The 16,455-nt window shown below is 35.3% G+C and overlaps 1 protein-coding gene across 5 annotated transcripts in view; it reads right to left on the bottom strand.

Annotated features, from left to right (window-relative positions):
• Positions 1-238: 238 nt before the first annotated feature.
• The window catches only part of ABHD17B (abhydrolase domain containing 17B, depalmitoylase), a 45,427-nt gene continuing 29,210 nt past the window's right edge, over positions 239-16,455 (bottom strand). For 4 of the 5 annotated variants that reach the window (XM_043486898.1, XM_043486902.1, XM_043486899.1 and 1 more), the window contains 3 exons: positions 7,733-8,202; positions 3,971-4,150; positions 239-1,751 (listed from right to left, as the gene is read on the bottom strand). In XM_043486898.1, coding sequence (XP_043342833.1) covers positions 1,532-1,751; positions 3,971-4,150; positions 7,733-8,199 — 867 coding nt within the window. In that variant the 5' untranslated portion in view covers positions 8,200-8,202 and the 3' untranslated portion in view covers positions 239-1,531. Of the gene's footprint in view, positions 1,752-3,970; positions 4,151-7,732; positions 8,203-13,616; positions 13,658-16,455 lie in introns of those variants that run through there. The other variant, XM_043486901.1, reaches the window with a different exon arrangement.

Here is a 16,455-nt window from a genome sequence, read left to right as displayed (position 1 = left end):
TAATATATATATATATAAAAAAGCCCACTTAGCCAAACTCTGGGGTATGTTGTAAACATAAGGAACTGTATAGGCTTCAAGACAATCATGAGAAGGAAAAAGTCTCTTTAAAAGAAAGAAATAACAATAAAATTTAGAAAACTATAGATCTATATACTATAAAGATGAATGGTATTTTTTTCCAGTCCTTATTTTAAGTAGGAAGTGAGGAGCATGGAAGAAGGAAAACAAGCACAGCTGAGTGGCATATTTTTGTTTTACTATTAATTCGACACATCTGAACCAAAGCATTCACAATACTTGATATACTTTGAAGAGAATCATATACTATAGTCTTAGACATAACCACAGAACAAGCAGAACAATTAAAACTACATAAGGCCTTAAAATATATCCACAGTGTGTATATTCATTCATTTACAAATTAGACTACATACCATTAATTTTAATTTTTCTTTCATTGTTTATTCAAGCAGGATTCATTCAAGGAAAGGCAACTTAGTTTTTGTGTGTGAGCTTTATTTTTACTACATTGGTTAATATAAAAGTTATGAATTAAATGTTTTCTTATCTCCTGCATCCAGGAGTAAATCCATGAAATTCTCAGAAAGTAATCCAAAACAACAGGTCTTATTCTTAAAAACAGTCAGAGTGAAAAGGGATCGAATAGCCAGTCTGTGTGTTGTCTTAAGGAACATCTAATGGACTTTCAGATTTTCTAATAATTATAATACTGCATTTCTACGGGATTAGTCAAAATTTAAAACATTGTGTACAAAATCATTCCTGAAGCTCTAAATGCCTTTTAAATTACTAAATTGAAATTTTTAAGTAGTTGCCTCACAGTACCAAACTTAAAACTAGTTCAGATTCAGTTCTATCATGACTTCTCATTTAAAGGTAACTAGTTGGTAAATTAACAGATGGCATAAAAATTAAGACTTACATTTTTTTTTTTAGGAGAAAATGTATGATAACCAGGGAATACAGAAAATTCAATGTATTTTACAATAAAATAACCTTTTAAATCTCTATCCCTGTACAACAGGGTTTAGGTCATCTTTAGTGAACTTGCATGTTTTCATATAGTTTATTATGAGTACTTGAACCGTTTTAGATATACAATTTTTTATTGAAAGAATATTACATTTGTATACCAGGATAAGATTTAGTACATTGAGATGTTTTAAAAATATTTATAAATTTGTTTCTGATATGCAAAAGCATTTGGCAATACTTTTATAGCATTTGATTTTATAGAATTAAAATTTCATACAGTACTCATCTTGATGTTTAAAAAAAAATTCACAGAAAAAATATAAATTACACAGCCTGACTGCATGATACTGTTATTTCCAGTTTCTAGTTTGGTAATTAAAACCTTCATTAAGTCTGTTAACAAATCATTACCTGTACATTTATGAAGGCAACTGACATGATTTGAAAACAAAACCTTCAGGTTTTATGTTATTTACCAAAGAGTGCAGTTCAGCAAGAAAAGAAAACCCAATATGCAAATTTACAGAATATTTTACAAATTTACCAGTTCCTGTGACACAAACTGTTTCAATCTTTCAAGGTATTGTCCATAAAGTTCCACATCATTGTGACCTGCCCCTTCAACCCACAGAGGTTCCACAGGTCTTTGGCAACGCTCAAACAATGCGAGACCATGTGAAAAGTCTATGACTTCATCTTCAGTCCCATGAATTATTAATACTGGAGAGGTTATCTTAGAGATTTTGTCAATGCTGTAGGAAAAGAGAAGGGGGAAGAAGTCAGCAAATTAAGTATGAAAAGGAAACATAAAACAAATTTTCTTGTGTTATATTAGATAATTCAAACATTAGAACCACCTTTGAATCAATTCAGAAGGGCTGGATGCCTTTTAGATTACAAATAAGATTCAAAAGTCATCTTTACATTACTCCCTACTTTATCTGAGGATGTTAATTTCATGCAGTTCTGTTTTGAGAGAATCACTCAATTATCACAGTCACCTTAGTTTACTTTTCTACAGATATTTTTTCCTTTTGGCTGTCCCATGGCATGTGGGACCTTAGTTCTAGCGCAATGGGGAGTGCAGACTCCACTGGACTGCCAGGGGAGTCTCTCCTTTCTACAGTGTTGATATTTAGAATAGAAACTTAGGTTGCAAGGAGAGGAGGAAATCAAGGGCTATTTCAGCTATGTGCTAACTTGATACCTCTCTGCATTCATATTTTTTTCTCCCTCTTAATCTCTTACTAAAATGATAGCAAAATGTTTTTGTGTTTTGTTTTTTTTTAGGGTATTTACAAAAATAGAAATAATAAAACAGAACATTTTGGAACAGGAAAGCAGATGAGGATGTGAGAAATAGATTAAAAGTATAGGAGAAAACACAATTTTAAGAGGATAGAAAGGTAAAGTGAAGAACCAGCCCAATTTGTACCACGGAATACACCAGAAGGAACGGACATGGGAATGAAGACAGGTGATTCAAATCTATAGAATTTGTTCAAAGTCTCGTTAAGAAGTAGTTAGCCACCCCTGCCCCCAGTTCTTTTCTTTCCCCTCGCTTTTGCAGCTCAGTAACTAGTGGACTAGGGGATTACCAGATACAGTTTAAGGCAGAGATATCAAATAACAAGTAAACATATACATGCTGGCATCCAGGCCTTCATTCTTAAGGCATAGATGTAGGAAGAGTCTCCTTTGGAGACTATATATCTGCCTTAAGAGGAAAGATAAAATCATCAATGAAATAATTCAAGGCAGCATTTGATAAGGAAAAAATGCTTGGGTATGTTATTTGCTGCCAACTATTCCATGATAGAGGAATTAAACAAAAAAGGAAATTTATGATGTTTTTCAAACAGTTTACTTACTGTTAGTGCTTCTGTTGGTGTAGCTAAAATGGAAGAGGGTGTCAGACAGACATATAACTTGGCAGCAGTTTACCCCAAATGTCTCCCTATCATTCCAACCATTCAGCTACACAGTATAACACACATACCCTCCAATCTACCGTTTTCTAAAATCAAAACAAATCCCCGATAAATGCAAAAACCAAAAAACCCCATAGCTTGCTCTGGTGATAGGAGCATATGCTCCCATAAGCTTCCCTACCAAAGTAACCCCTTAAGCTAATGAAGAAAAAATGGTTTTGACATGACCCTTATAAAGAAATGAGTGATGTTTTGGCCTTTGGCCCATCTATCATTCACAAAAAACCTTCGTATTGCTGCCCATTTGAGAAAGAAAGACTGAAATTTTCCAGGCTCTCACTTCTTGCCTTTTCCCTTTATTGAGAAAAATAGGCCATCAATTTTTCTGTAATGATGAAGAGGAGCTAGCAGGAACTATCACCCTACGTTGAGAGACATGAAGAAATGTAGTCCTCATTTTATATCAGTCTAACACTTATGTTTGCAGACGTATGGGGCAATAATTATTCTGGTTCATTTAAGAAAACATTTTTGCAATTCATTTCTTTTGTAAGACATGTCACTAATTAGACATCATTCACTTATTTTTATGCACATGTATCTCCTTTTCCCTCTACTTGCTCCTCTCCTTCAGTATTATGCACCTCACTGGATGGCACTATCATCCATTAGCAACTCAACTCAGAAATCTGGGAATTATATTCAAATTCTTTTGTTTATATACACTCTAACATTTATTCTATCAGTTTTAGTTCTCAAATTCATTCTCTTATCTCCAACACTAGTGTCGCTGTCTGGGAAATAAGGCTCACAGCACTTTTCACCTAGGTTACTAGTGCACAAACATTTCAGCCTGCTGACTGGTGTCCTGCCACCACCCTCTTCACAGAGTAATTGTTTCACAATTTCTATAATATATGTAAAATATTAATTAATAGGAGTTCAAGGCTGAGAGAACTGTATCATGAATATCTTGAGTGATGGAAAAAAATTCCTTCAAAAGTTTCTTTGAATTAAACAACTTGAATATTAATACTTACTTTGGGAACGCATCAAAACAGTAGGTCTTCTTGGTATCAGGAAAAGCAACTCGCATTCCTGAGGTCAAAGGAGAATGAAGAATAACAGCAGCACTCTCATACCGAGCAGCAAGATCCACAGATGGTACTGTCCCTATACTTTGGCCATATATAATCACATTTTCAGGGCGAATGCCGTATCTACATAGTACAGAAGTTAAAAAAAAAAGAGTTGTAGAGTCAGACTGGTATGAAATGTTCAATCACTAGTAAGTACTTAATCTTATAAAAGAATGACTTAGAATGAGACAATGCCAACAAATTTATATTTAAAATTTAAGTTTCTTAGTCACCACTACCATATCTAATGCAATAATAAAATCTATATTCATTTATTTCATCTGTTTCCATTCCATCTTTTGAAAAAATAGTAGCTGAGGTCTCTTAGAATGTTAACCCTAAAGAATGAATTTATTAAATCATTTATGCAATTCAATGTAGCTTATTATTAAATATATTTGGAACATACTATGTCACTAATATTTTAATGGACTGATATTTAATGGAGATTCAGTTTTTATATTCCATTCAATGTAACAAAGGTTCTTTATTTCTCTAGGTGTTAAAAGTGGCTCTTTTTATTTTCTGAAGTTGGTCGTAGTGATGAAAACGCAATGTATAGTTAACAGTAGGGAATGAATAAAATATATGTATTATAGCCTGGACCAAATTACTTATTTTCTTGAGATTTGCATTTATTCACCCATAGAAATGGACTAATGTCATTTCTGTTGAAAAGATCAACAGATGAATGAGAATTCCAAATGCCACATGGTTCAGTGATCTATGAATAGACTTCATGACAAAATCTCAAGAGTACTACCTAACTCTGGTGGCTCAGAAGGTAAAGAATCTGCCTGCAATGCGGAAGACCCAGGTTCGATCCCTGGGTCGGGAAGATCCCCTGGAGAAGAGAATGGCTACCCACTCCAGTATTCTTGTCTGGAGAACTCTATGGACAAAGGAGCCTGGTGGGTTACAGTCCATGGGGTCACAAAGAGTCAGACATGACTTAATTCCTTTAAAAATGCTTCAGATTTAAATACATGGACTCACTAACTCAGTAATACTGGGTACACACTATGTTTCTACAATATAATTGTCTTAACTATAAACTACTGGAAATATAAGTGAGGTACTATGGGAGCTTATGAATGTGTGATTAAGGGCTACAGTCACATCAAATATGCTGCCTTTCCACTTTAGCAGTCTGTCAGCAGTCATTTCTGGATGCTAACAGTTATTTGCACAACAGTTTTTAGTTTTGTGAAAAGGTAATAGAATCTGAATATTTACCAGGAAAAAGTAAGATAAACCCCTGTGCTTCCTACAGCTCTTGCCAGGGGCAAAAGACTATTTGAACTATCTAGGTAGTGATGTACCTCCTCACAGTTTCTTCAAATCAGTTCTACACAAGAATTTGGACCCTGGCCCAGAGACTGGCTTCGAGCTACTCCAGACTGACTCTAAATGTAAAACTAAGAACAGGTTTTTTTTGTTTGTTTGCAACAGACCTAACTTCATAGGAATGAAGGAATTGGGAAAATGAACATTTGGTGGCAATGACGGGTTTTAGGCTAAAGCTAGCAATGGCAAGGCTCCAGAGTAGCAGAAGCAGCTGCCAATTTAGCATCAGAGGACTTGAGGCAGAAACAGAATTTCAGAACAGTACATGTGGGAAAGGACTTTAGAGACCATCTAATCTAGGTCAGCTGCTTACTGAGCAGATGTTCAAAGTCAGAGTAAGTTAATGACAGACTATAATTAGGCTCAGGTATACAGACTCCAGGTCCAGTGCCTTTTCTACCACAGCACACAGATAAGGAGCTCAGACTGGGGGGAAGGCCACAGAGTGAGTATTAGTCCCTTATCTTCTGTTATCCATCAGAAGTTCAGTAACGTGGGTTATAGATATTCAACTACCCTTAAAAGGAAGTTACTCAAATAATAATTAAGTTCATTGATTATTAATTTTATTAATAATTAATTTTTATTAATTTCCCCCTTCCTGTTACTTAAACCCTAACTTTTACTTTAATCCAGTAAAGGAAATGAAAAGCATGCATTCTAATTACACACATTTGATTAGATGATAGAATTCGAGAACTGCAAAGAATCTTGAGATGATTTAACTCAAACTCTTCATTAAGCAAAGAAACAGAAAAGTTAAAGTTTTCAAGACTTCCTATAAGTCTTCTAACCATATTAAGGGTTCAATGTAAAAGAAATTATAAGTCTGAAATTCTATGGTAAACGAGTATGTGAGATAATTTATCTATTCTGCTCTTGCTCTTCAATCATACTGGTCAAGTGTATAAAAAGATTAACCAAGACAAGAAATCATTTTAGAACGTTTCTTTTAAATTGATATCTGAGAAGATTTAAAAAAGAAAAATAATAAAGCTGACCACTTACAAGAGGGAATTCTTTTACATAAACATAGTAAGAACACCTAACTGGATACCAATGTTTTACTTCAATAAATTTATACTTTTGTCTTACTTAAAAGCACTAGTAAGGAAGGCTTTCTGCTTTTAGCAGCTTAAAACACTATACTAATTCACCGAAGTTGATTATAGTGTGTGAATTATATTGCAATAAATCTGTTATTTAAAAAATTATATTTTCCTGACAGGTATTATATTATATTTAACTGGCTGACTCTGAAAGGAGGCACTCATTTTTGTTTGTAGGCCTGAGGGGATTGATATCGGTGTAACTTAAGCATATTTTGCAGTCATTTACAGTAGTTCTGAAGTTTATAAATATTTACCCTTTTGTGCCTTCCTCCCTCCCACCCTAAAGCTACTTAATTACTACTTACCATCTCTTTTTTTCTTACTTGTTAGAAATATGTTCTCATATCATTTCAATTGGCTTAAGAATCTCCTTTATACAGAACTCTGCTATGAGACCATAATCTATTATACATCTTGTGGTAGGGGTGGGGGGCAGTAAATGTTTCTAAAGACATTTTCTAAAAAGATCATACTTACTAATGAAATTGAGGAAGTTCTTCCCAGCCAACTGAAACCATTAATATTAATATTTAAAGATTAAATTAGGAATGGGAAGTTTTCTCTATGTACTCTAAAATACTCTGGAAGTCAGGCAGCTTATTAATGTATAATGAGGAATAATTTGTACTAAGGTATTATTTCTGTTTAGTGTACATTAACTGTCTGATGAGAAAATACATTGACGTATACAAAACTGCAATATTTTTCAAGAAAAAACTAAGTATCTTGGTGACTAGAAAATGATTAATGTAATTTCTATTTATTTTTAATTATATAAAATAATGCAAATCCTGCTTAGGATCTGAACAAAAGCAATCTAGCCTCTTATGCTGTTAATGACAGATCAAGTGAATGATTATTTAAATCACTGTTTTTTCTCTCTTGAAATTCTGCAACTTTGAATAAACATTTCAACACCACAATCCAGTAATTTTTTTTTTTCTCTAATAAGTTCCTAAAACCAAACGTTTTTCACTGGCTTAAATAAATTTTTAAGAACCTCTCTCTCACACACACATAATTTGTCAAAGTCTTTTATGCTATTATACAAAATTTAAAATTATAATCTAAAACTGTAACTATTTATAGATTTATACTGGTAAATATAAACTCTACTTAGTACTTCAAAGTGTATTACAAAAACATGTTATTCTTACACAAGACAATTTCAGCGTGTGGAAAACAATTTCCAATCATCATTTACCTTGTCCTAAGAGCAAGCCAAGCAGCTTCTATGTCTGCATAGAGGTTCTTCTCTGTTGGTTTCCCAGAACTTGCACCATATCCAGAGTAATCATATGAGAATATATTACAATTAATCCGTGATCCGAGTCCTATGTAAAAGCTGCTCATCTGACCAAGATCAACAGCATTTCCATGGGAAAAGAGTAAAGTATATTTGGCATTGGGTGAGCAACGCACAAACATGCAGGCAATTCTGTTGCCTTTACTGGTTCTAGTCATGAAACACTCAATGGCATCTTTTTCTCTAGAAGAATATTGCCAGTCTGCTCGTTCTGATAGGTGTAAAGTCCAACGGCTTCCACTTTCATCACACATCAGCGTGTAAGTTGGATCAGGTGGCAAAAATGCTAACTTTGAAGCAATTTTCCCTGGACAAGGTGGACAGCAGAAGAGGCAACATAGCTCACTAAACGAAAGATTATTCATCTTCTGAAAAAGAAAATAGTCAATGTTTTAATCACTGAATGTGCATTCTGCATTTACATACAATAAAAGTTAAAACAAAGACACCAACCAGTAAATTCTAGTAGTGGTCAGTGTCTACTACTGTTATATGAAATATCCTTGCCCAAATAGATTTTTGGCATCTTTGTAGAAACACATTAAATCCTGAGGTGAGGCAAATACTCCTGAGCAGAAAACAGATTCAAATACTATATGACACATTTCAAATAGTAGTGGTATCTTGTCATACTTTACCAAAATATGAAAAATTATACTCTTATCAGAGAATACAGGTATAAATTTGCTATTTCTTCACAAAAAAACAATAAAGGGGGTATGAAATATCTTTAGTTTGTAATTTCAGTGGAAATTCTCAGAATCTCGAGAAGTTAGGGATTTAACATAATAAATATATAATAGTAGCACTGAAGAAGCACTCACTGTCTGCCAGGAACTGCGCTAAGTGTTCTATGCCTTTTAGCATGTTTCATCCTCTAAGCAACCCTGTGTGGTAGTCTGAGAGAGAAATCTGCACAAGGTGAGTTAGTTGCAGAGCCAGGATTTTACACCAGGCTCAGTCATCGTCCTACATCACTAAGTTATACTGCCTCAAAGGCTCAGAACACTACTTGACTCAGAAGCTTATTATTTTAGCCATAGTGCCAGTGGCCTAAATAACCGATAAGACATTAAAATCAATATATGTTATGTATGTAATTATTGCCCAAATCAAGAAGGAAAAAAAGGTAAAATCTGTTCAAGGAAAACTTTCTAAATGGTTAGACAGAAATAAGAGGAACATTGAAGTCAGAGTTGGGGGTAGCACTGAATAGCCATATAACCTTGAGCAAATTATTTACCTTTTTGACCCTTATTGTCTTCGTTAAGTAAATGCCTACAATGAACAGACTGGTTGTGAAGAACATATACAATGATATTGTTAAAGCATTTAACATGGTAATAATGGCTATACAGCCGACACTCATAAATGGTCCACTTTCTCCTGTGCCTTTTTCAGCAATATTTAAAAAGTATCCACAGTTCATATTAACTCAGGAACATAAATAAAGTACTACTTGTTTGCCCTACCAGCATTTCCTTCTAATTATCCTTTCTTAAATTCTTATCTCTTTTTAGTGGTAGACCATTACTTGGTTCCAGGAAGAAGGCATTCAAAACAAACACCTTCCAGAGTAACCAGAGGTCTCTCTGGTCTGGTCTAATGGCACCTAATTTTCTCTAAAAAATCTAAATAAAGGACAGGAAAAAAAATACTTCATTATACCAAAAGAAAAAAAAATCACCTCAGAAGAGTGACTAAAGTGTTGAGTACATACAGAAAGAAAGGAATGCTTGTTTCATTAATTACTGATTGAAAATCTAGTTTATACTGCTTAATACAAATGTGTTGATTTCCATGTACAAATTGATTAGGTAGAAAGAAGCAGCAGAAACAGGAGAGAAAGCAGCAAGCAAGGGTAGGAGTGATATGAAAGCCTTTAAAAGATGAGTAAAGGAAAGGCAGAAAAATGTATCTTGGCTAATGGGAAGCATTTTACTTGCATTTCTATCTTTATTCCTTTTCAGCCTTCAAAATGAATACAACCTGAGTAAGTTAATGTCTTCCTGTGGTTGGAACAAGAGTCAGATAGAACAGAAATGACAACTAGTTGTCATCTATGATGATAATTCTAATTGGTTCCATGAAGGGTTGTGCTGAGGATTCTGAGGGGATACCCAGGGTTTGCCAGACAAAGAATGTGTGATAAATTAGTGATGTCTACTGCAGAATTTGGTGACAAATCTATTATCCTGGCCAGGGGAATAAAAGATCTGGCAGGGATGGTAGAGAAAGAAGTTCAAAGGGTCAGTTACAAAGAAGATGATCTGGAAAAAGATGAGGTAGAAGGTACAATATATCAGTGCCACCTGTTTAATACTCTGCCTATGGTTATTTCTCACTTCCAATTACCTTACATGCCATCAACTGCTCACTCTGAACAGCCCATTAAAAGCTTATTAGCTATACTTTGTTCCCGTAATTTACTTCTTGAACATGAAGACTTTTATATACTATAGTAATTTTTAAATAAATCTGGCTAACTGAACATACATGCAGAGATGCTTCTGAAGATAAACATCAAAGAAAAGATGAAGACGAGAAAAATCTGCTGTGCCATGGTCAAGTCTATTAAAAGAACCTGATTTTCGTAATGGTGGCAGAAGAAATTATTAACACCTCCACTGCCTTGAATCCACATAACTAGTATCCACTTAATAACAAAACCTTGGAAATTATTGCTTTCCTAATAACAGCTCTGATAGGGCAGCAACACAGACTTGCTTAAAAGTTATTCTCTTTCCTATAAATGTGAAAATTTTCCACAACAGAAAATATAAATAAAACAAACCTAAGTTTTAGTATGATCAGAGCTGAGCAAACTACTGAGGGAGAATATATTATTCTTGATAATTCACTGAAATATCTTGTTAAATACAGATAATTTAAACCCAATTTTTTAATATAACTCACCTAAATATAAACATGTCATTTACCAGTTATTTCTTGGCCATAAAATAATCACAGGTGGAAAACAACAGTTATGACCAGACAAAAATAGGGATTTAAAATGTTATAATAATCTTATTTACACAGAGTGAGAGAGAAGAGAAAACTTAAAGATGAAGCAGAAAAAAGTGTCAGAAAGAAAAATCCAACTGGAATCTCTGCAATAGAAAAATCAGTATCTGAAATAAAGAATTACACTGGTGGGTGGGTACAAGTATCAATAATAGTTTAAGAACACATTAGTGAGCTAGGAAATCAGGATGAGGAATTCCCAAGTACAGAAGCTTTCAGGAGGATAAGATATGGAAAATAAAGAAGAAAATTTAAGGACGAAGTAAGTAGAAATAAAAACTAACATCAATATTACATAAGAATCCCCTCCAAAAAAAACCAGAGAATAAAATAAAGACAATCTTAGTAATTTTTCAGAATAAAAGAAAATTCAGATCGAAATAGCTCAGAATGCCAAGAAGGTATTTAAGAAAACATTCACAGCTAGACAAGTTACAGTAAATATTAAAACTGAAACAAAAATCTAAAAGCTTCCAAAAAGAAGAAATTACTTACAATGGAACAAGAATCAGATGAACATGTAACTTTTCAATAGTGACGCTAGAAACCAGAAGACACTGAAGGGATAGGTTTTAAAATAAGTTAAAAACTTTGAAGCTAGAATTCCACAGAGAGACAACATACCAATTTAGTATGAGGACAAAATAACGATATCTGCAGGAACACAAAAACTCAGATTAAACCAAGACCCTCTTTGAAAAACTTTAGTAAAAAGGAAAAGAAATCCAAGAGAAGTCTGAGATATGACAAGACTAGTTAATGTCTTTTTTTTTTTTTCAGTAAATAAGCAGTGAAGGAAAAAAGCAACAAAGTATATCCCTAATAACCTAGAATCAAAACTTTAGAGAATACCAATATGGAGAGGATTGGAAACAGTACAAGTGTACAGGGGCACTGGTCATTTGAACTGATCAGAATATTAATATTGATAAGCTTAAGACAGAAGAAAAGCATGAATATGATTTTTTGGGGGAGTGCCACATCACAGGGCATGCAGAATCTTAGTGCCTTGACCAGGGATTGCACCCATGTCCTCTGTAGTCGAAGCATGGAGTCCTAATCATGGGCTGACGGGGAATTCTGATTATGACTCTTAATAAGTCAGATATAACCACCAAAAAAAAAAATTGACAGTTTCTAGGAAACACCTGAAGTAATTATAGTTATTCATTACAAATGTCTAGCTTTGAGTATTTATCACCATGTTAAACTCAAGAAGGAATATAAATACAAATAATTATGGTAAATTAATGGTAGATATCAACAAAATAGAGAACAAAACGCAACAGAAAAATTAATAGACCAAAAAAATGATTCTTAGAAAAGGCTTCCACTACTTCTAACAGCAACTAGCAGTAACTGAGGGCTTCCCTTGTGGCTCAGCTGGTAAACAATCTTCCTGCAATGAGGGAGACCTGGGTTCAATCCCTGGGTTGGGAAGATCCCCTGGAGAAGGGAAAGGTTACCCACTCCAGTATTCTGGCCTGGAGAATTCCATGGACTGTATAGTCCACGGGGTCGCAAAGAGTTGAACATGATTGAGCGACTTTCACTTTTTGTAGCAGTAACTGAGCACTTACTAATCCTAAAGTGTCAGGCACTGTACTAATCCTTTTCACATATTAATTCACTTAATTCTTTCAATAATCCTCTTACATAAAGACTACCCTTATACCCGTTTTCCAATTAAGGAAACAGAGGCACAGAGTAGTTATAAACCTGCCAGGAGTGACACAGCTAGTAAATGTTAGAACTAATAAGTGGCAGAATGACTCTGGAACCTGAATTCATAACCATACTTCTATGGAAAGAAAATTCAGACAAGACTTATCAAGAGAAAAAGATGAGCAAAATCTAAAATGCTAAATGAAAAAGAAGACAGATTTATAGACAAGCTTTAAAAGTAAAAAATATCATGTGAATAAGTTAAATAACTAGTGAAATATATGAATTTCTTGAGTAACAGAACAGCAACAACAAAAATACCCAATAAAAAATGAACATAAGATCTGAAAAGATATTTTCCCAAAGACGATATCCAAATGGCGAATAAACACACAAAAGGATGCTCAACATCATTAGTCATTAGTGAAATGCTGTTCAAAGCCACAACATACCAGTTCAAGCCCACTAGGATGGCAATTAAAAAAAAAAAACAAAGGTTGACAAGGATATTGGGAAACTGGACCCTTCATATACTGTTGATAGGAAGTAAAATGGTACAACTATTTGGGAAACACTTTGGCAGTTCCTCAGAAACACAGAGCTACCACTTGACTAAGCAATTCTAATCCTAGGTATACACCCAAGAGACAGGAAAACATATGTCTACACAAAAACTTGTAAATGTACGTTCACAGTGGCATAATTCATAATAGCTAAAAAGACAGAAACCATCCAAATGGTCATCGTCTGATAAACAAAATGTGGGATATCCACATGATGAAATACTGAATAAAAATAGGAGCAAAGTATTCATGCATTCTACAAAGTGGATGGATCTTGAAAGAAGCCAGTCACAAAAGATCATTTTATGATTCTATTTATATGAAACATCTAGAATAGGCAAATCTATAGAAGTAGAGATTACTGGTTTTCAAGCACTGTGGAGCATGGGAAAGTTGAGGAACAACGGAAGAGTATGTATGGGGTTTCTTTTAAACGAAAATGCTCTATATTTGACTTGGGTGGTGGTTGCACAGTTTCAATAGTAACCTTTAAAAACTGTATTAAAAAAAAAACAAACTAGTATCCTTACCTCTCAGTATGTAGAACACAAACTCCAGATGGATTATAAACCTAAAAGTCAAACTAATACAAGTCAGAAGAAAAAATCCATAAAAGAGAAAACACTAGCAAATTTAGCTTCAACCAAATAAAGAATTTCTATTTAGTAAAAAATGCTTTGGGAAATATGATTTCTTCATCAAAACCATCCAGTCAGAGGGTTAATATCTAAAATAAGAAACTTCTACATAAACAAGAAAACAACAAAAAACTCAAGAGAGGAAATGGACAAAACATATGCATAGGCAGAAAGATACACAGGCTAACAAATATATGAAGAAAGGTCATTCTGTACCTCTAGTGCCATGCAAAGTGTCTGACACATAATGAAGTCTCTAACATAATTTTTTAGATGAATGAGTTAATAAATTATTAGTGAAGTAAAGTGAAAGTCAGTCGTTTCTGACTCTTTGTGATCCAATGGACTATACAGTCCATGGAATTCTCCAGACCAGAATACTGGAGTGGGTAGCCTTTCCCTTCATTCAGGGGATCTTCCCAACCCAGGTATCGAACCCAGGTCTCTGGCACTGCAGGCAGATTCTTTGCCAGCTGAGCCACAAGGGAAGCCCAAGAATACTGCAGTGGGTAGCCTATCCCTTCTCCGGCGGATCTTCCTGACCCAGGAATCAAACCGGGGGTCTCCTGCATTGCAGGTGGATTCTTTACCAACTGAGCTATCAGGGAAGCAATAAGTTATTAAGATTAACTCAATTCTTCTCACCTCAGAAGTTCCCACAAAAGGAAAAGTTTACAAATCAACATGTTAAGAAAGAAAGCCAGCATATTTTGTGACAATTACTTAGGTCTTCTGTATGGTGGCAGCGTAGAAGCAATCAAATAAAAACATATGAACCTGAATTGGGCAGGTGCAGGCCGGATAAACATTGCTAGTTACTAAACTGCTCAGTGCGTTATAGAGCACAGAATACAACAGTCTCCCGGGGAGGAGGGAATCTTGCCCCTTTGGAAATCAATTCACAAAGTGAAAGGTCAGCTCAATGTTAAACAGATGGCCCATTGTGAAGATTAAGGTTTTCCTTTTGGCGGGGGACTCAGTTATTTTACTTTTATAGCAGAAGGAAGTTCCTAAAATTGAATGAAATAATAATTTAGGAACCTGCTTCTCCTGGTAACTTTTTCCTGCTCAATGACAATGGAAAAAAGATGAACACCTGAGTCCTTTCTCAGCAAAACAGGAAGACTAGTGTTAAAGATCGTCCTTAAATAAAATGACATACCATAATCTCCTTCCTTTCTTCTGACACAAGAAATTACTGAAATGACTTGCAGCAATTCCTGACGTAATAACATGTACTGAGAAAAAAAGTCTTATTTTGATCTCTTTTGTAATAGTTTCTTGGTAATGCGGATTGTCTCATATTACTACCACATACAAAGGATAATTGATTCTTTCAGGGTTCAAGAGTTTGTTGTAATGAACAGAACTAGAAATTAAAGACTTATGTTTTTTCAAACTGCCAGAAGAAACCCGAAAAAGTAAAAATTAAGTTAGAATTATAGCAGAGCCTAACACCAGAAATATATAAACAAAGTAGATGTTTGAATATTAAGAGCAAGAAGTAGCAAAGGTCAGAATGAAGTCAGAAGTGATGGCACAGAAGATATTCAACGATGAAAAAGAAAGGAGAAAAAAAAAAAGATTTAAGGTTAGTTCTGTGAAGGAGGCATGATCCCAGCACACCCCAACTGACTAATGCAAAGGAAATTGCCACTAATACTACATACAGAGGGGGTTAATCACATTCAACTCAGTAGCCCAGGGGTGTGTCAAAGTAAGGGAAATTAAGCTCACTTCAGTCTTGGAGGGCACCAAGAGACTGAGGTACTGCCACCCTAACATCCAGCATGTCATCTGTAGTAACATTTACGGAAGTACAGCAACAAGGAAAATATGCGTGTTACGGTTTTTGAGGGAGCCATACATATTATAGAGTTTAATGCATACAGAGAAATGGAATATTCATGATTAAGGAAATTTGGCAACATACTTATTTTCCAGTCAAGACAGAGCACCCAGGACTTCCCCAGTAGTCCAGTGGGCAGGAATCCGCCTACCAATGCAGAGGACACGGGTCCAATCCCTGGTCTGGGACGATTCCACATGCTGAGCGCCCACTAAGCTGACCGCTGACCCCACGTGCTGCAACTACCGAAGCCCACGCGCTGAGAACCCCTGCAGGCAGCGCTCACGGTCTGCAACAAGAGAAGCCACCGCAACGAGAAGCCTGTGCAGGGCAGCCCCCGCTCGCAGCAACTAGAAAAGGCCTCGTGCAGCAAGGAAGATCCTGCACTCCCCCGCCCCCAAAAGAGCATCCAAAATACTTAGAATGATCCAAATTTCTGCTGTTACTTAGAAACTAGGTGTTTAGTCTATGTTTAATTGGAGTATAATTGCTTTACAAGTTGGGTTGGTTTCTGCTGTACAATAATGTGAGTCAGCTATATGTATAAATATATCCCCTCTCTCTATGTACATGTGGTTTTAACACATTTTCTGTATACAGATAATACATTATCTGTATATACCGTATGTAGAAATACAGCTTGTGTGTGTGTGCTTAGTCGCTCAGTTGTGTCTGACTCTTTGGGACCCCATGGACTGTGCAGCCCACCAGACTCCTCTGTCCCTGGGGATTCTCCAGGCAAGAATACTGAAGTGGGCTGCTGTGTCCTCCTCCAGGGGATCTTCCCAACCCAGGGATCGAACCTAGGTCTCCCGTATTGCAAGCGGGGGTAGCTCTTTACCATCTGAGCTACCAGGGAAGCCTGAAATATAGCTTCTGCAA

This window comes from Cervus canadensis, chromosome 14 (genome assembly GCF_019320065.1).
Source record: "Cervus canadensis isolate Bull #8, Minnesota chromosome 14, ASM1932006v1, whole genome shotgun sequence".
NCBI classification, from domain to species: domain Eukaryota; kingdom Metazoa; phylum Chordata; class Mammalia; order Artiodactyla; family Cervidae; genus Cervus; species Cervus canadensis.
The sequence above is the reverse complement of the archived record's forward strand: the minus strand, read 5'-3'. Positions and strand labels throughout refer to the sequence as shown.